Source organism: Schistocerca cancellata, chromosome 8, assembly GCF_023864275.1.
Source record: "Schistocerca cancellata isolate TAMUIC-IGC-003103 chromosome 8, iqSchCanc2.1, whole genome shotgun sequence".
Lineage (NCBI taxonomy): Eukaryota > Metazoa > Arthropoda > Insecta > Orthoptera > Acrididae > Schistocerca > Schistocerca cancellata.
Genome location: NC_064633.1, coordinates 441,864,377 through 441,881,841, shown reverse-complemented (window position 1 = coordinate 441,881,841; position 17,465 = coordinate 441,864,377). Strand labels below are relative to the sequence as shown.

Sequence of the window (17,465 nt, the reverse complement as noted above, 5' to 3'; positions counted from 1 at the left end):
ATAGATGTATCAATCTTTCTGTGTATTGTACTTTTTAAATTTGAGTAGCATAATTAAAGTTCAAAGTCCTCAGTAGGAAGTGTTAAATATAAACCAGGCCCAACATTTGGCTAGAAGCACATGATAAATGACTTTACACTTTACACAATAAAATTGGGCAATAAATCAATCTTCAACAGCCTATGATTGAACCAGGACAGCCCTTCTGGTCCCAGTTTGACATTCTGTTGTGCAGTTCATGTCATTGCATCGCAGAACTTTGTAATTCTATCTATGCAAACTGGGAGCTGTTGCCAGCATATCAAATTTGAGAGGTGTCAAACCCTGGGATGAAAAAATTCACAAATTTCATTTCTATCTCAGGAACTGGCATGTCCTATTTCCAGCTGATGCATTTACGTACATAGATGAAGCATAAATAAACAATTCTACTGTATAAAATGCCAGTGTGTTTTGGTGTTTCTTCAATGTCTCTGCCATCTAAAACTGTGTAGCCTCAGAAAGCTGCCACAGATCCAGGATTTACATAGGCGAAAGGTACACTACTGTGCTGATTAAGTTATGCTAGGAGGGAGGGGAAGATGGTGGGGCCTTCAGAGAACTGATGACTGATATCTGTCTCTTACACTATAACCATGTCATGTTGCGCTAGGAAGGAATGAGAGAGATGACGAGGTAACTGGCAATCAGCTCCACATGCCAGATATTGATGGAGCTTGGTATGGATGTGTACAATGTAGTGACAAAGAAAAGTTCTAGAGACTTGTGGCACATTTCTGCAAAGATATTCATGTATTCATTGTAGGATAGTCCTAAAACTACCACCTTTCCAAAGGAAAATGGAATAATTTACCTCAAATAGTATGACAAGCAAACAGGCCTAAATTAAGTAGATTTTGTGATGACCACAGTATTTCCAGTCTCACTTACTTGGCAATGACAAAATAGGCAATTCTGTGTTTTAGCCCTTTCAAGCCAGCATAGTGAGAGTCAAGTTGTGTCCTCTGGATGTGAGCCAGTCCTGCCTGGATGTACACACTGTACTTTTTGCAGTCGCCCTTGTACTTCTCTGTCCCTGCTTTCACACTCGCAGTTTAATCATAGTGATATGACTTTATATTATATACTTACTCAGGAAAACATTAATGCATATATTCAAATGTTTTTTATCTTTATTTTGAATAAAAAGGTTGTTCTGGATCTTTCAGATAATTCATGTAATTTTTTTGTACCTTCTAGCAGATCCGTAGTTTTCGACACAGCACTGGTGAGGTGGGCGCTTTATTATTTAAAATGTATATTTAACGTTATTTCTGTTTTCACATGTACAGTAATGTTTATTTGCATTTGGTTTACATTACATTTCACTACATTATATCATGTCAGTTACACTTCAAAAATCCTTTTGTATATGGTAAATCGTGAAGCAGGGAAAGGCACACAGTCTTGTATTGCATTCCTTACATCACATATTCATCTTCTTCCTCCTCTACTGCTCCTTACAGATAACACAAGTTCTGTAGCTGCTCCACTCATCAAACAGATAAGGTCCTGCTGTCAGTCTTGAGGGAAGTTCAGATCTCTTTCCTCTGCCAGATCTTCTTTTCTCTACTTTACATTTTTCAAGGATTTCCTGGATGACTCCTATCTGAAAGTTGGTGTAGATAGTATTCCTAACAAATTTCTTGTATTGAGCTGGCTGTTGTGGCCAAGCACTTCTAGGCACTTCAGTCCAGAACCTCGCCTCTGCTACAGTCGCAGGTTCGAATCCTGCCTCGAGCACGGATGTGTGTGATGTCCTTAAGCTAGTTAGGTTTAAGCAGTTTTAAGTCTAGGTGACTGATGACCTCAGATGTTAAGTCCCAGAGTGCTTAGAGCCATTTCTTGTATTGGCAATAAGAGTTAAAAAGTGACATGTCCACAATGTGAATAAACAACTTATGGTACCATTTAGTCAATTTTCTGCTGCTTTCCACTGTCTTTATTACCAAGTAACTTGTATCTACAGATCGCATTGATTTATTGTAGTCCAGTACTATTACAGGTTCCAAATTCTTTGGCCCTGTTTGACGATTCACATTTCATTTCTGCAGAGTAGACCGTCAAAAGCATCCATACATGTCTTTTGTCACATTGTTTCAGCGCCAACAGTAATCACTATCCACAACCAAAAGTAAACTCGCCTTTCTTTATATTTCAGCCATGTTAGGCATATATTTTCTTGTGTCCCTGACCGTACACAAGCATTGGTTGCCCGGTCATACAATCAACAAAACAAGGTGGGGCTTGTGTACCAGGTGTCACAGTACAGGGTATTGCTCTTTTATAACTATGGCTCAACCTATGAAGCTACAACATCATCTAAGAAGCTGAAATCATATTTATGAATATCTGTATGTGAACTACAATAGACAATGAAATCTAAAATATGATTTGTGTGCACATCATGAATAACGAAAATCTTTATTGCAAAACAACTTTGTTCAGCAGGTGTATACAGCTTGATTTTTAGTCTGCCTTTGAATAATAGAAGGCTTTCATTTATGCATAACTTTTCATAAGGACAGAAATTTTCCTTATATTTTTTTTTAATTTTGTCAATTACGAGCTGTAGCTTGTATAAATAGTCATTACTGTGAGACATTTCATTATTGGCAAAATGTAAAAACCTCAAGATATTATGAAATTGGTCTCTAGGTAGTGGTTTAGAAAAAATGGTGTATGAATAACCAGGTTCTCAGACCAATATTATGACAGGCTCAATTTTCTTACTCCTGTAACAATAAAGATTGTAGCAATAAAGATGTAAATATCATTTACATTCATGTCATTCCATACTCTCTGGCCCTTCTTCGGAACATGACCAGCCACTATTTTAGAAAGGTATCTTTAGTTTCCTCACACAAAATGTTTATGATACCTGTGCTAAAGGACAACTGAAAGAAACTTAGCATGCTATTTACAACATCTTTCAGTCCAGAAATAGCTGTGTCAAAAGTATATTTCTTCTGGTTCAAGCTTTCATTTTTCTTCATTATTATTTTTTTTCCTTGTTAGTTCTGGTGCATCTTCATCTTATATCACTGTCTGTAGATTCATTTTCATCTTCCATAGACAAGACCAAGTCTGGAGATGCTTTAGATGTTGATGGAACAGCTGGAGTAGCAAATGTACCTAATGTAGAAGTAGGGACAAAAGGGTTTTTACATTTATCTTCATCATCAGATTCAAATGACAATTCACTTTTATCTTCAAAATCACAACCCAGTATGAGGGAAAGAGCTTCCTCCACAGTATATCATTTGTCTACATATTAGTCCTGGTAGAAACTAAATGAAGAGCTCAACATATCAGTACAGAATTGAAACAAAGTGGGAAATCAGTAGTGCAAAAGAAGCCAAAACTGTGCTTTCAAACTGAATGCAACTGCCTTCTGATTATTCTATTGCTAACTACAGTCTTCCAAGAGAGCTACTAGATGGTGCATAGATCAAGGAGAAGATGAGCATAGTGAAGCGAAGAAATGTCAAGAGAGGTGGAGCTGCTTCACCAGTCCATCAGCTGAGAGGCACAGGTTGCTCTTGACTTCTGCAGCAGTTCACCGGCTGAGCAGCACAGTCCCTCCCGACTTCTACTGAAGTTCACTGGTGAGGAAGAGTTAACTGAATCACAGATAATAATTCCTAGAAAAGAAATGCATGAGAATTCTGCAATGAATTCCATGCTTCACATTTCAGGAGGGAGCTAAGTGACAAATAACCTTCCCCTTTCTCCCTCCAACAAACACCTTTGTCTAGTCATTTAAACTCTTATCATCATTTCCACAAAATGACAGTTGTTTAATCAATACTATTTTATTGTTTAAAACCATTTTCAGAATAATGTAATTTCATCATCTGCAATGAGGAAACAATGTGTTACAGTAATGGATAAGGAGCAATTTAAAAATGAAAATGTAACAGCAAACTGATGATGAGACATTATACACATAAAGCATAAAAAAACAACTGACGTTTCATTCCACCCTGCATCATCTATGGAACAACAGAAGTTCCATATTCCAATCTGGAACCAAAGAAGTTACCAAAACAAAAAAAGTTTCTTTTGCATATTGCATTATCCTTTTTCTCTATTTTACATTTCTTATGTATTTTGTAATTTTGCAGATAGTGCTTTACAAACGGATTTTTTTTTATTTTGGTGTCTTCTTAGATTCCCTATTTTATAAATTGGAACACGGAATTTTAATTCCACAGATAGTATAGCGTGGAAGACGCACTTCGTTTTTTTCCTCGCTTTATGAGAGTAGCGTCCATTCATCAGTTTGCTGTTACATTTTCATTTTTGAATTACTGCTAACCCATAATTGTAAAATATTGTTTCCATCATTAAAGTGTGTGCCAAAAGTTGGAATTACACCAGTCTTAAACATTAAAATCATACTGGTTCAACAACTGTGCAGTTTTCTTCATTTTATAAAAATGGACATGCACAGTTGTGGTTGCCCTATAAAAATAACTCTTTCTTATCATCATGTATGCCAGTCCTTCCAAGGAATATCACACTTCTTTCTCTTGTGATTTTGGAAGAAGTCATTTGTTACAATCAGCTGAATCTACTACAGAAGCCTTTTATGTCTCTCATTCCTTTCCCCCGTTTTTTTCTTAGTGCTATTACTGCTCAGTAGTCACCTGAGCACCAGTTGCACCATTTTTCAATATTACTGTTAGTCAACAGTTATCTCTGCAAAAGTCTTTTTCCTCTTTCTTTTTACTTTACCATTCCTTACAAAGTTTAACTTCAGCTATCTATCTCTCTCTTTAAAGTTTCTATTTTGTCAATAATACTAAGCCTTCTAACATTGACTTTTCAAAAATGGCATTACTGTTAATCTTTCTCATGCTGTCCCATACCCAAGCACCCCTCACCAAGGAATTGCAATGTTGATACAACCATAAGTTTGTACAGAAGAAGAAAAATGGTGACTGTGAGTAAAATTTAAAAGACTGCATGTTCTGGGAACATTTCCTTCAGTCTTTAATATAGTGGTTTCCAATACCTTTTCAGACGCAAACCTTACAAAGGCAATTTCCAATCCCGATTTTGAATTAGATCCTCCATCCACTTTTGTACAAGTCCCTTGCACATTGATGGCAATTCCTTGTACCACAGAACATGATTTTATTCATTCTTGGGAGCAGCAACTTCAAGTATACCTGGAGATGTTGGAATAGAAGTCACAGATACTAACTAGTGCATCGTGGTGGTGTGTATGAAACCTATAAAGACCTTATTATTTAAGATCAGCTCCAGATCAGCTCCATTAAGATTGTGCAATATTAATGTCACAGTATGAAAAAATCTGTTAAATACAGTATCACATTGTCCCTCACTGAAATGGTTTCTAGAACATTTCCTAACCATATTGTAATAGAAATATTCATTTCTGTAGGTAGGGTTGGAATGCATACTTTTTCCCTTTCTATCTGAGATGATTGTAATCTGAAATATCAATGCATATATATAGACACAGGCAGTGTGTCTGTATATGTGCGGATGGATATGTGTGTGTGTGCGAGTGTATACCTGTCCTTTTTTCCCCCTAAGGTAAGTCTTTCCACTCCCGGGATTGGAATGACTCCTTACCCTCTCCCTTAAAACCCACATCCTTTCGTCTTTCCCTCTCCTTCCCTCTTTCCTGATGAAGCAACCTTGGGTTGTGAAAGTCTGAAATTTGTGTATGTGTTTGAGTGTTTTTTATTGTCTCCTATCAACATACCAATGCTTTCATTTGGTAAGTTACAGCATCTTTGTTTTTAGATATATTTTTCCCACATGGAATGTATCCTAGAAGAAAACATTCCACGTAGGAAAAATATACCTAAAAACAAAGATGATGTGACTTACCAAATGAAAGTGCTGGCAGGTCGACAGACACACAAACGAACACAAACATACACACAAAATTCAAGCTTTCGCAACCAACGGTTGCCTCATCAGGAAAGAGGGAAGGAGAGGGAAAGACGAAAGGATTTGGGTTTTAAGGGAGAGGGTAAGGAGTCATTCCAATCCCGGAGCGGAAAGACTTACCTTAGGGGGAAAAAAGGACAGGTATACACTCACACACACACACATATCCATCCGCATATACACAGACACAAGCAGACATTTGTAAAGGCAAAGAGTTTGGGCAGAGATGTCAGTCGAGGCAGAAGTGCAGAGGCAAAGATGTTGTTGAATGACAGGTGAGGTATGAGTGGCGGCAACTTGAAATTAGCGGAGATTGAGGCCTGGTGGATAACGGGAAGAGAGGATATATTGAAGAGCAAGTTCCCATCTCCGGAGTTCGGATAGGTTGGTGTTGGTGGGAAGTATCCAGATAACCCAGACGGTGTAACACTGCGCCAAGATGTGCTGGCCGTGCACCAAGGCATGTTTAGCCACAGGGTGATCCTCATTACCAACAAACGCTGTCTGCCTGTGTCCATTCATGCGAATGGACAGTTTGTTGCTGGTAATTCCCACATAGAATGCATCACAGTGTAGGCAGGTCAGTTGGTAGATCGCGTGGGTGCTTTCACACGTGGCTCTGCCTTTGATTGTGTACACCTTCCGGGTTACAGGACTGGAGTAGGTGGTGGTGGGAGGGTGCATGGGACAGGTTTTACACCGGGGGCGGTTACAAGGGTAGGAGCCAGAGGGTAGGGAAGGTGGTTTGGGGATTTCATAGGGATGAACTAAGAGGTTACGAAGGTTAGGTGGACGGCGGAAAGACACTCTTGGTGGAGTGGGGAGGATTTCATGAAGGATGGATCTCATTTCAGGGCAGGATTTGAGGAAGTCGTATCCCTGCTGGAGAGCCACATTCATAATCTGATCCAGTCCCGGAAAGTATCCTGTCACAAGTGGGGCACTTTTGGCCTGTCACAAGTGGGGCACTTTTGTGGTTCTTCTGTGGGAGGTTCTGGGTTTGAGAGGATGAGGAAGTGGCTCTGGTTATTTGTTTCTGTCTTTGTGGCAAACGAATCTGCTCCAGTCCGGAATCCCTGAACCATTACACCAACAACCTGAAAACAGCTTTCGCATCCCGCAACTACCCTCCCGACCTGGTACAGAAGCAAATAACCAGAGCCACTTCCTCATCCTCTCAAACCCAGAACCTCCCACAGAAGAACCACAAAAGTGCCCCACTTGTGACAGGATACTTTCTGGGACTGGATCAGATTATGAATGTGGCTCTCCAGCAGGGATACGACTTCCTCAAATCCTGCCCTGAAATGAGATCCATCCTTCATGAAATCCTCCCCACTCCACCAAGAGTGTCTTTCCGCCGTCCACCTAACCTTCATAACCTCTTAGTTCATCCCTATGAAATCCCCACCCAAACCACCTTCCCTACCCTCTGGCTCCTACCCTTGTAACCGCCCCCGGTGTAAAACCTGTCCCATGCACCCTCCCACCACCACCTACTCCAGTCCTGTAACCCGGAAGGTGTACACAATCAAAGGCGGAGCCACGTGTGAAAGCACCCACGTGATCTACCAACTGACCTGCCTACACTGTGATGCATTCTATGTGGGAATTACCAGCAACAAACTGTCCATTCGCATGAATGGACACAGGCAGACAGTGTTTGTTGGTAATGAGGATCACCCTGTGGCTAAACATGCCTTGGTGCACGGCCAGCACATCTTGGCGCAGTGTTACACCGTCCGGGTTATCTGGATACTTCCCACCAACACCAACCTATCCACTCCGGAGATGGGAACTTGCTCTTCAATATATCCTCTCTTCCCGTTATCCACCAGGCCTCAATCTCTGCTAATTTCAAGTTGCCGCCACTCATACCTCACCTGTCATTCAACAACATCTTTGCCTCTGCATTTCTGCCTCGACTGACATCTCTGCCCAAACTCTTTGCCTTTACAAATGTCTGCTTGTGTCTGTGTATATGCGGATGGATACGTGTGTGTGTGTGAGTGTATACCTGTCCTTTTTCCCCCTAAGGACTCCTTACCCTCTCCCTTAAAACCCATATCCTTTTGTCTTTCCTTCTCCTTCCCTCTTTCCTGACGAGGCAACCGTTGGTTGCGAAAGCTAGATTTTGTGTGTATGTCTGTGTTTGTTTGTGTGTCTATCGACCTGCCAGCGCTTTTTTTTGGTAAGTCTCATCATCTTTCTTTTTAAATATATTTTTCCCACGTGGAATGTTTCCCACTATTATATATATACTCCGACTGATGCGTTGCACTCAAGGACAACCCAGTCTACTCACTATCAAACACAGACTGATTGAGAAAAAAAAGAAGGCTATAAGTAAATAAATTCAACTGTGGAAGAGATATTTCCTTAAATATTATCAGCTACAGACCTGTAACAAAATTCAATGAAAAAAATTGAAAAAATATGAAATAATGACAAATGTTTGGACTTAAAAACTGAGTAGCAGTGCTTAAAACATTACCTGAGAATACTGATACTTAAAAATCTTGCTATCACAACAAATTTTATAATTTTTTTTTTATTTATTTGGATTTGTGTCTTAATGAGATATGATCATAGGACATACCATAACAAATCTAAAAGTTATTAAAAGGAAAACAATCAGCCTAATAGAATGTTAAGTCATGATATACCAAAATGAAGGTAACAATTAAAACAGAAACAATAATAATATAAAAAATACAGTATAAGATTTTACTTTGTTTCATAACTCTTAATAACAGGAAAGGAGAGGCTAGCTGTTACTGATAGCCTAGGAGTAGACACCAACCAGAATTTGGCTAGAATACTTTTGGAAAAATACGTGAAAACTCAAATTATAAATTAGTGAACCCAAGCATCATTTACTAGGAACACAGTGACCATTGTAATTAATATCCTAATAAAAGAGCCACATGTTGTGCACAAATTGTTTCACTATTAAGGGTTCGATTTGTCAGATGTGAACATCATCAGATAATTGTTGCCCTAGTGCCAACACATTAAGGGGATTAACAGTCTTGCTCACTTCCATAGTCAAACACAGTCACATTTGATTATGGTACCAAGCAATGCTTTTAACCTCCTAATGTGTTGCCACTAGGGCAATGATTATCTCATGCTGCTTTTGTCTGACATTTGAAACTGCTAATAGTGAATCAAATTTATCTGGATATCAAATCACAACATTGAGATCAGATAAAAAATAAAATAAAATAAAAAAGTCACTTTAGTAGATTATAATTAACACAATACAATGAAATGGAGCAAAATTACTCATGTACGAACAGGATAGTCACCTTTTCCATTCATTTCAGTGAATTATATTCTCACAATACAATTAAGAGCCCTGATTTTAGATAATTTTATAAGGTTATGCTACCTCAGTCATACATGCACACACAAGCGTGCTGCCCCCCCCCCCCCCCCCCACACACACACACGCACACACACACACACTGGTGCCAGCATATGTGTGATAATGTGGGCAAATGTCCCTTCCTGTAAAGGTATGAGCTACATATCTGTTGCTCTTAAACCTCATTATATCTCTTCTACCTGCTCCATTCACAACAGCCACTCACTCTTGTTGCACTACAGCAGAGGGCAACAGCCACTGGCTACAGCTGCACAATAGTACAGGAAAAACACAGAATGTATCTTCAAACAATATAAATTCCAGGTAGGAATGTCAACAATGTAGGAAGAGACAGATTGCTGTTTACTGTAAAGATACACATTAAGTTGCAACAGGCCCTATTAAAAGGCACTTACACATAAGATTTCAGCCATAGCCTTCACCAGGAAAAAAGAAACACACATAATTCTTTCACACAAGCAACCACACCACACGCACATGACCATCAACTCCAGCAGCTCAGACCAGAATGGTATTCTGTCCTGAGCTGCCAAAGTTGACAGTATGTGTGTGTGAAGTTTGCTTGCTTGTGTGAATGAATGACATGCATATCTCTTTTTCTGATGAAGGCTGTGGCCAAAAACTTATGTGCATCTTTTAATTGTGCCTGTCTGTACTTAATGTGTCTCTTTATGCTAAGTATCAAGATTTTTGTTAAAATAATGCTAAGAACTTCTTGCAACTAAATAATTATGGGTTTTCTGAGGGCAATATTTGTGAAATTTTTTAACATATATAACAAATCAGAACTGAAAATATAATCCCATAATCCATGGTTCTGCAAAAATGTTTTATTACCTCTTTTTGTATATCTTCTAATTGTTTCAAATACTGCTGCTTCTGTTGATCTAAATTATTATAATTTTCTTTACATTCTTCCAGCTGTACAGATAAATGGTTCAGGACCATGTCTTTATTACAGAGTAACTCATTTAGTTTAAGTATTTCAGCTTCATCATTTCCTCTCAGTAATTCCAGTTCCTTCCTGATTGAAATACATTATTTAGAGGCATTGAAACTGCTTCTTGAAATAAACAATAAAATTCAACATGAAAGGAAAAATATTTGTTTTCAGTTTTCTTCATCCACATTTCCAAGAGATATTTTAAGCAAATATTCTTTTTCTTTATAATCAAGCAATAACAGAGCCTTAGTACTGGCAATGGACCTTCCTTATGGACGAAAATTTACAGTAACCAACAAGCATATTACACAAAGACTAATTCATTTTTAGTGGCCTAAATATCAATGAAATGAATCCAGACAAATGAAACAACATATTTTTAATGACCTGTACATTGTATCACCACAAACTGTCAGTATTGTAAGGTTGCCAAATAGTCAACATCAATTACTGATCACGTACAAAGATATCGTGGTGTGATGTAGTTGCTGTTTTGAATATGTGGTTAATTTAAATAACAGTAGTTTAACTATGTATGTCCCACATTGATCATCTGCACTTCTTCACCAAGGCTGTAATAATTAGTTTAAAATCCAAAAATATTATTTCTTCTACACTGAATTTTGTGAATAAACTTTCTGCACCATTTATGACTTAACATACAATGTATTTTCCTCCACGTTACATACATCAACATCTTATACTAAGCAATAATGTTTCCATTGACAAGATCAAACAATGGAAAATCCAGGATGGAATAATGACAATATTATGAAAAGGGAAGTTTACTACTCACCACACAGCAGAGATGCTGAGTCGCAGATAGGCATAACTAAAAGACTATCAAACAAGTAAGCTTTCAGCCAAAAAGGCTTTCATCAGAATAAGACAGCACACACACACACACACACACACACACACACACAGAGAGAGAGAGAGAGAGAGAGAGAGAGAGAGAGAGAGAGAGAGAGAGAGAGAGAGAGAGAGAAGATATATCCCCCCCTCTCTTTCTTTGTTTGTCATCCCATAATGCTCCACAGCATGTATTGTGATTATTACTATAACCCGTTATAATTTAATCATCACCACTGGTGTCTGTCTCCACCTCTCCTGTCTACCTGTCAAAACTTCCCTATTCCCACCTCACTCTGCCCAACCCTCTCCTCCTCCCAGCAGCCATAATAATTTCCTCTCAGTCTGTGATGCTGTAGCCATTTTGTTTATATCTTCAGTAAACTGGACAAGAGCTTAATGCTGACAATAAGATGTAGAATAAGTTTAATTCAAATCATTTAGCAGGTTCTACACATACGCAAAAGAAAATAATGAAATATTATGAAGCTTCTCAAGAATTTACATCTGCTGCAAAATGAATAAAAGCAAACCATATAATTTCAAACAAGCAGAAACATGTTTGGTTACTAAATGTGAGACACATTTTGCCTTCAATAACTAATTTAGCAAAACTATATCGAACATCAATTGGAAGACTTCTCTCAACCTTCTAAGAAGTTTAGATGACAGTAAAACAAGATAAGCTAAAGCTGTCACCAAACTGAAATTTGGTTTGAAGACAACAGACCTTTAATAGGCTTGGCCATTGGAAGTGGTGTGACCTCTGCTTCCTTCGACCTTGGAACTGACTTACGCAGCCAGTTACAGGAGGACCTACTATTTAATGCAGACTCTGAACTACCATGAAATTCTGACAAATGAGAAAAAAGTGATAAGTGACAGATAAAAATCCTAGGACTAATCAAGTATTGAACCCAAGACCTCTGGATCCATATTCTGAGCCACACACACCTAAAATGTTGAATTTCAAATGCTTCCTGACAAAGATAAGTTAAAGAATGATAGATCCATTCAATCAATTTACAATTTTACTGACAGTCTCTTGCTATTCATTGCAGTGCAGATTTCACATCTGTCTGGTGTTTGATGTCATTTTATGTCACTGTTACATCAGTTAATGTAATTCAACTGATCTATATCCCTATTTCAGAGTAAGCCATGGTCCTCCACAAATTCTATTCCCCCAGAGATGCTTTTTTCACACAACACATGGGAGAAAATAAGTGAAAATAAAAAAACTGAATTGGGCAATAGCATACTCACTAAGGTAACAGCTCATGATAAGTAAAGGAAGGAAAATTATAATGTAATGTTCTAACAACAGCAAGGATTTTTGAGGCACAGTTCAAGATCAACTTAGGGAAGGAGTTGGTCATGACGTTTCATCCCAGCATTTCCCTTAAAGAATTAGGCAAATTACAGAAAACTAAATCTGAATGGAAGAGCAGGGATTTGAACTGCTGTCCTCCTGAATATGAGTCCAGTGACTAAACCACTGAGCCACCTCACTTGGGTTGTGAAAAGCTGGCAATCCAGATTCAAATCATTGTCTGGCACAAGTTTTATTTTCAGCGTACAGAACTGAATATCCTAGGCTATTCCTCTGTTCAAAATCAGTGGAGATTCTGTCTGCAGAGAACTGTTTAGTAATTATTTGAGAAACATTTTTAAAACCTTTCTGATACTGTAATTTCCCTAAAAGGGTTAACTGTAACATTTATGTCATCTGCAAGTGGAATCATTTGTACTGAAAATGTGGTTGAACTAGTGTGCTTCAGTATGTCAATGACATTGTATCTCCAATTTACATTTTCATTTACATGCATGATCAAAAAGTGAATCCCATATACTTCATTGATGTCTGTGACTGAATTCAATCCTTTCACCACTCAAATGTTCAAGATGGGTTACAAAGGTCAGCTTTTTCCAGTATGGTGACAGAAATATTATACCACACCTGATGGTACCATGCTGCACACTAGACAGAACATATCGTGTATCATTGCTTGATTTCCATAGCCATAAGCTGGTATGCAGACAGAACAACATACTAGTGGCTTGTTCATCAAGCAATGTTAACTCTGTAACAACAGACTGTAAATAGTGTTAAAGTAATGGACAAAGTACTGTGTGCAGAAATACAGTAATTGGAAACGTATGAATGGGATGGACTGGACTGACAGAAAAATTTCTTTTACTATGGGTACTTCTCATAAATAAAAAAAAATCTCATATATTAAAAACAAAGATTCCATGACTTACCAAACAGGAAAGCACTGGTAGATAGGCACAATAAAAACACACAAACACACACACAGGATATGTGTGTGTGCGCAAGTGTATACCTGTCCTTTTTTCCCCCTAAGGTAAGTCTTTCTGCTCCCGGGATTGGAATGACTCCTTACCCTCTCCCTTAAAACCCACATCCTTTCATCTTTCCCTCTCCTTCCCTCTTCCTTGACGGAGCAACCGTTAGTTGCGAAAGCTTGAAATTTTGTGTGTGTGTTTGTGTGTTTTTTATTGTGTGTTTTTTATTGTGCCTATCTACCAGTGCTTTCCCGTTCAGTAAGTCATGGAATCTTTGTTTTTAATATATTTTTCCCATGTGGAACGTTTCTTTCTATTTTATAAAAAAATATCTCACCTTGATTTTACACAAGGCAATCAGTAGAGCCTCTTCAACAGAATCAGCAGAAAACCACATTCAGAGGTGTTATCAGTGTCACACAACAAAAAGCTATGTAAAGCAAAGCTGCAAATGAAAGACAAGACAGAAACCAGTGGCTAGAAGACAACAGAAATACATCAAACTATGGCTCATTCCAAATTATTTGTGAGAAATCCACATTGGGAAAAAAAGCAGAAAGGACTAAATGAGCTCAAAATTTTATTAGTTGGTTTTTCTGTGTTATTGGTTGTCCAGGATGATCAGACCTGTCTGAAGGAAGGTTGCTTCATACTTCTGAATGACACAGGCACTGAAATATCATAAAAATGAGTGGGTTACACTACTACTGGTTCTTTACACTATTGCATTTCTTGATTAGGTATTCTTATAGGTAATTATGAGAAGTGTTCTATGAAGAACAAGATTGTGTTTCTTTCAGTGGTTTCAGATACTCTGAAATCAGATTTTTGTACAAAACGTAAGTAGTAAGTGATGCAATTTTGTGCCAGCTGGTACATCTTTGCCTTTCGATAGGATTAATTTTTTCCCCCCAAATTTAACCAAATCAGGAATTTATTATTTTGCCAGCAAAAAGGGATGCATCTAGAGTTAATGAGATCACAAAACTTAAATGTGTGTAAAGGTGAAGTTAGGGGACCCGGAGATTTATTGAGTCATCTGCAAACTAAGGAAATTGAATACCTGTGTACTGAGTTTTTCAGAAGTACTATAACTACCAAGTTGGGGAAGATGGATTGGTAGAGTACAAGATCGAGTTAACAGACAATGCACCAGTGAAGAAAGCACATCAGTTACTACCTCCCTGGATGCAAATACTTAAACAAGGTATTGCTTGGATGCTGGAAAAGAATGTAGTTAGGCCATCTAAGCCACCATATGTAGTCCCTATATTTCTAGCACTTATGGCTGATGGACAATATTGACCTGTGGTGGACTACCATGAACTGAATAAAAAGGTTATAATTAGATTAGTACCTCTGCCAGATATACATTCCAATTTTGTGTAGTTTAAGGGAGCCACAATTTACACATTAGATCTTAACCAAGCACATAACCAGACTGTGTTGGCTACTGAATCTAAGCTGATAACAACATTTTCTACCAATTTAAATATCCATGAATACCAATCTGTACCATTTGGGCTAGCCACAGGGGCAGCAGTTATATCTAATTACTGGATCAAATTTTTGGAGACATAAAATTTAAATATCTGTACCATTACCTAGACAATCTTGTCATTTACACTGCTATCTCTGAGTAACATGGACAGTATTTGAATGAAGTTTTTACAAGGTTGAGGAGAGCCAAATTAACTGTGAATGTCAAGAAATTAAAGCTGTCATGCAGTAGCATGCAATTCTTGGGGCACATTGTGTCAGCTGATGGCATGACTACTGTTCCCCAGTAAGTGCAACCCATACTAGAATTCCCAATACCCACTAACATAAATGGTAATGCTTTCTTCATCAACATGAAAAACATTTTGAAATTTTATTGACAACTTCACCTGAAAGGCTGCGCCACCAAACAGTCTAAGGTGCAAGGCTTGTGAATTTAAGTGGGGGGAACCACAACAAGCATTTGAAAGCATCAAGTAAGCTCTGAGTACACCTCCAGTTTTGGCATTACCAGATTTTAATGACCAATTTATTTTTCAGACTGACACATTCATGCTGAGTGTGGGAGCTGTTTTGCTCCAAGAAAGTGCTGAGCGAAGGCAACCCATAGCTTACGCATCATGGATGCTGAATGAAATGGAAAACAACATATTCTGTTTATGAAACTGAATCTCTGGCAGTATTGTATGGATTAAAGAAGTTCAAATACTATCTAGAACACACCAGCTATAAACTGAAGACAGACAACCAGGTGTTTAGTTAGGTACTGGCCAAACCCCTTAAAACAGGGCATATAGCACAATGGGCAGTACAGACTCTTGCATTTTACTTTGATGTAGTAAAATATAAGAGGAAATGACTAAATTATTATGGATACCTTAAGAAGAATGTTTGATTCCCAGAATACCAAAGAGCAGTTGCAGTTAGTTAATTTAATTTTAAATGGTATGCCACAGTTATTTAAGAATATTGAGAAATATCACACACAAGATCCCAAATTGGTGAAAATTATAAATAAGGTTAAGAACAGAGAAACCACACATTATGAAAAAGGGAGTGTAATACTGTTATGCTCACAGTAATAAATAGCCTAGAATAGTAGTCCCTCTAGCTCTGGTTCCATACACGTTTAAATATTTACATGAGTTGCCTGGGGGACAGGTGGGGAGGGGGGGGGGGGTTACCTGATGGTACGTAAAACTTGTAGTAAAATCTGGGAAAAAATTGTCTGGAAAAATATGGATTTGAAATAAGAAACTGTATTACAGCCTGTCAGATTTATGCGGAGAGAATGCTGGCTCAGAATACGAAATGGGGGCCATCTTGCATCTAGGCCGGTGGACAAGATATTCCAAAAGATGTTCATCAACTTTGCCAGACCTCTCCTGAGAACAAAGGAAGAGAATAAGTATATCTTAGTTTGTGCTAAGGCATTATCAAAATTTATCTGGTTTATCCCAATCAAAGAGGTGAACTCGTGCAGTTATCAGTGGCTTGAAAGGACATTTTTTGTGTTTGGTCCAATCAATATACTGGTGACTAATAATGCATCATCGTTTATGTCTCATACTTTCAAAAATTTCTGTCTGGGTATGGGGATCAAGCATATTACTACTACACCTTATTATCCTAATCCTGTGTATGTGGTACATGTCTTGACTGACACTAAGACTAAGAATGAGGTGTAATGGAATATTCCCATGGAATTAAGTTCAAATTCCAGGTGGCAGCTCCATTGTGCAAGCTGTGGTCATTAGATGATGTGTTGCCAGAAGAGATATCAGGTAGGCAGTTATTTGCACAATGGAAGAACACCAAATGGAACATCCAGTAAGTGCATGTGGTTGAAACTAAAAGATACAATCAAGGACAGCTGCCAAACCCATATAAGGTAGAGGATTTGGCCATGATAAAAAACTTCACTGGAGTAAGTAAAGCTGATAAGATATCAAAAACATTTCAGGTCATTGAACTGGTATGTCCCGTCAAATTATTGTTATTTGATGCCAGTGAGGGAAGACACACGCTTCTCATCTTTCTCAGGTGAAGAAAAGTACCCCTGATAAGCCCAAAGCTCTGATACCATAGTATTATTGTGTAATATCCTGGAAGCTGGAGGAGGGGTGTGGGGGAGTAGAAGGGGAGAGTATTGCCAGTTGGTATATCTTTGCCTATCATTTGGGTGTGGTGCATCCATGCTTTTTTACTTGGCTGTTTAATGTCCTTTCTGATTAGCTTATGCAGAAAGCTATTTTCAAATAATGATATGAATTTCTCATAGAATAGATTAAATTTTATGTTACCATTTAGCTCATTATAAATTACATGCCATGTAGCCTTCTGTAAACTATTCTTAAAAGCATTTGTCCTGGAGTCATTAATTATTCTAACTGCTTTCCACTAAGGAGTATCTAGAATGTATGGCACTATGTTATTTGTCCTAACTGTGAATCATCATCAGAGAGAGTACTTGACACTGGGGAAATAGTTATTTTCTTG

General features: G+C 38.1%; 1 protein-coding gene across 7 annotated transcripts in view; it reads right to left on the bottom strand.

The window, feature by feature from the left end:
• LOC126095753 (myosin heavy chain, clone 203-like) overlaps positions 1–17,465 on the bottom strand; it is a 224,484-nt gene that overhangs the window by 69,790 nt on the left and 137,229 nt on the right. For all 7 annotated transcript variants that reach the window (XM_049910526.1, XM_049910529.1, XM_049910530.1 and 4 more), the window contains one exon: positions 10,199–10,385. In XM_049910526.1, the coding sequence (XP_049766483.1) occupies positions 10,199–10,385 (187 nt within the window). The remainder of the gene's footprint in view (positions 1–10,198; positions 10,386–17,465) is intronic.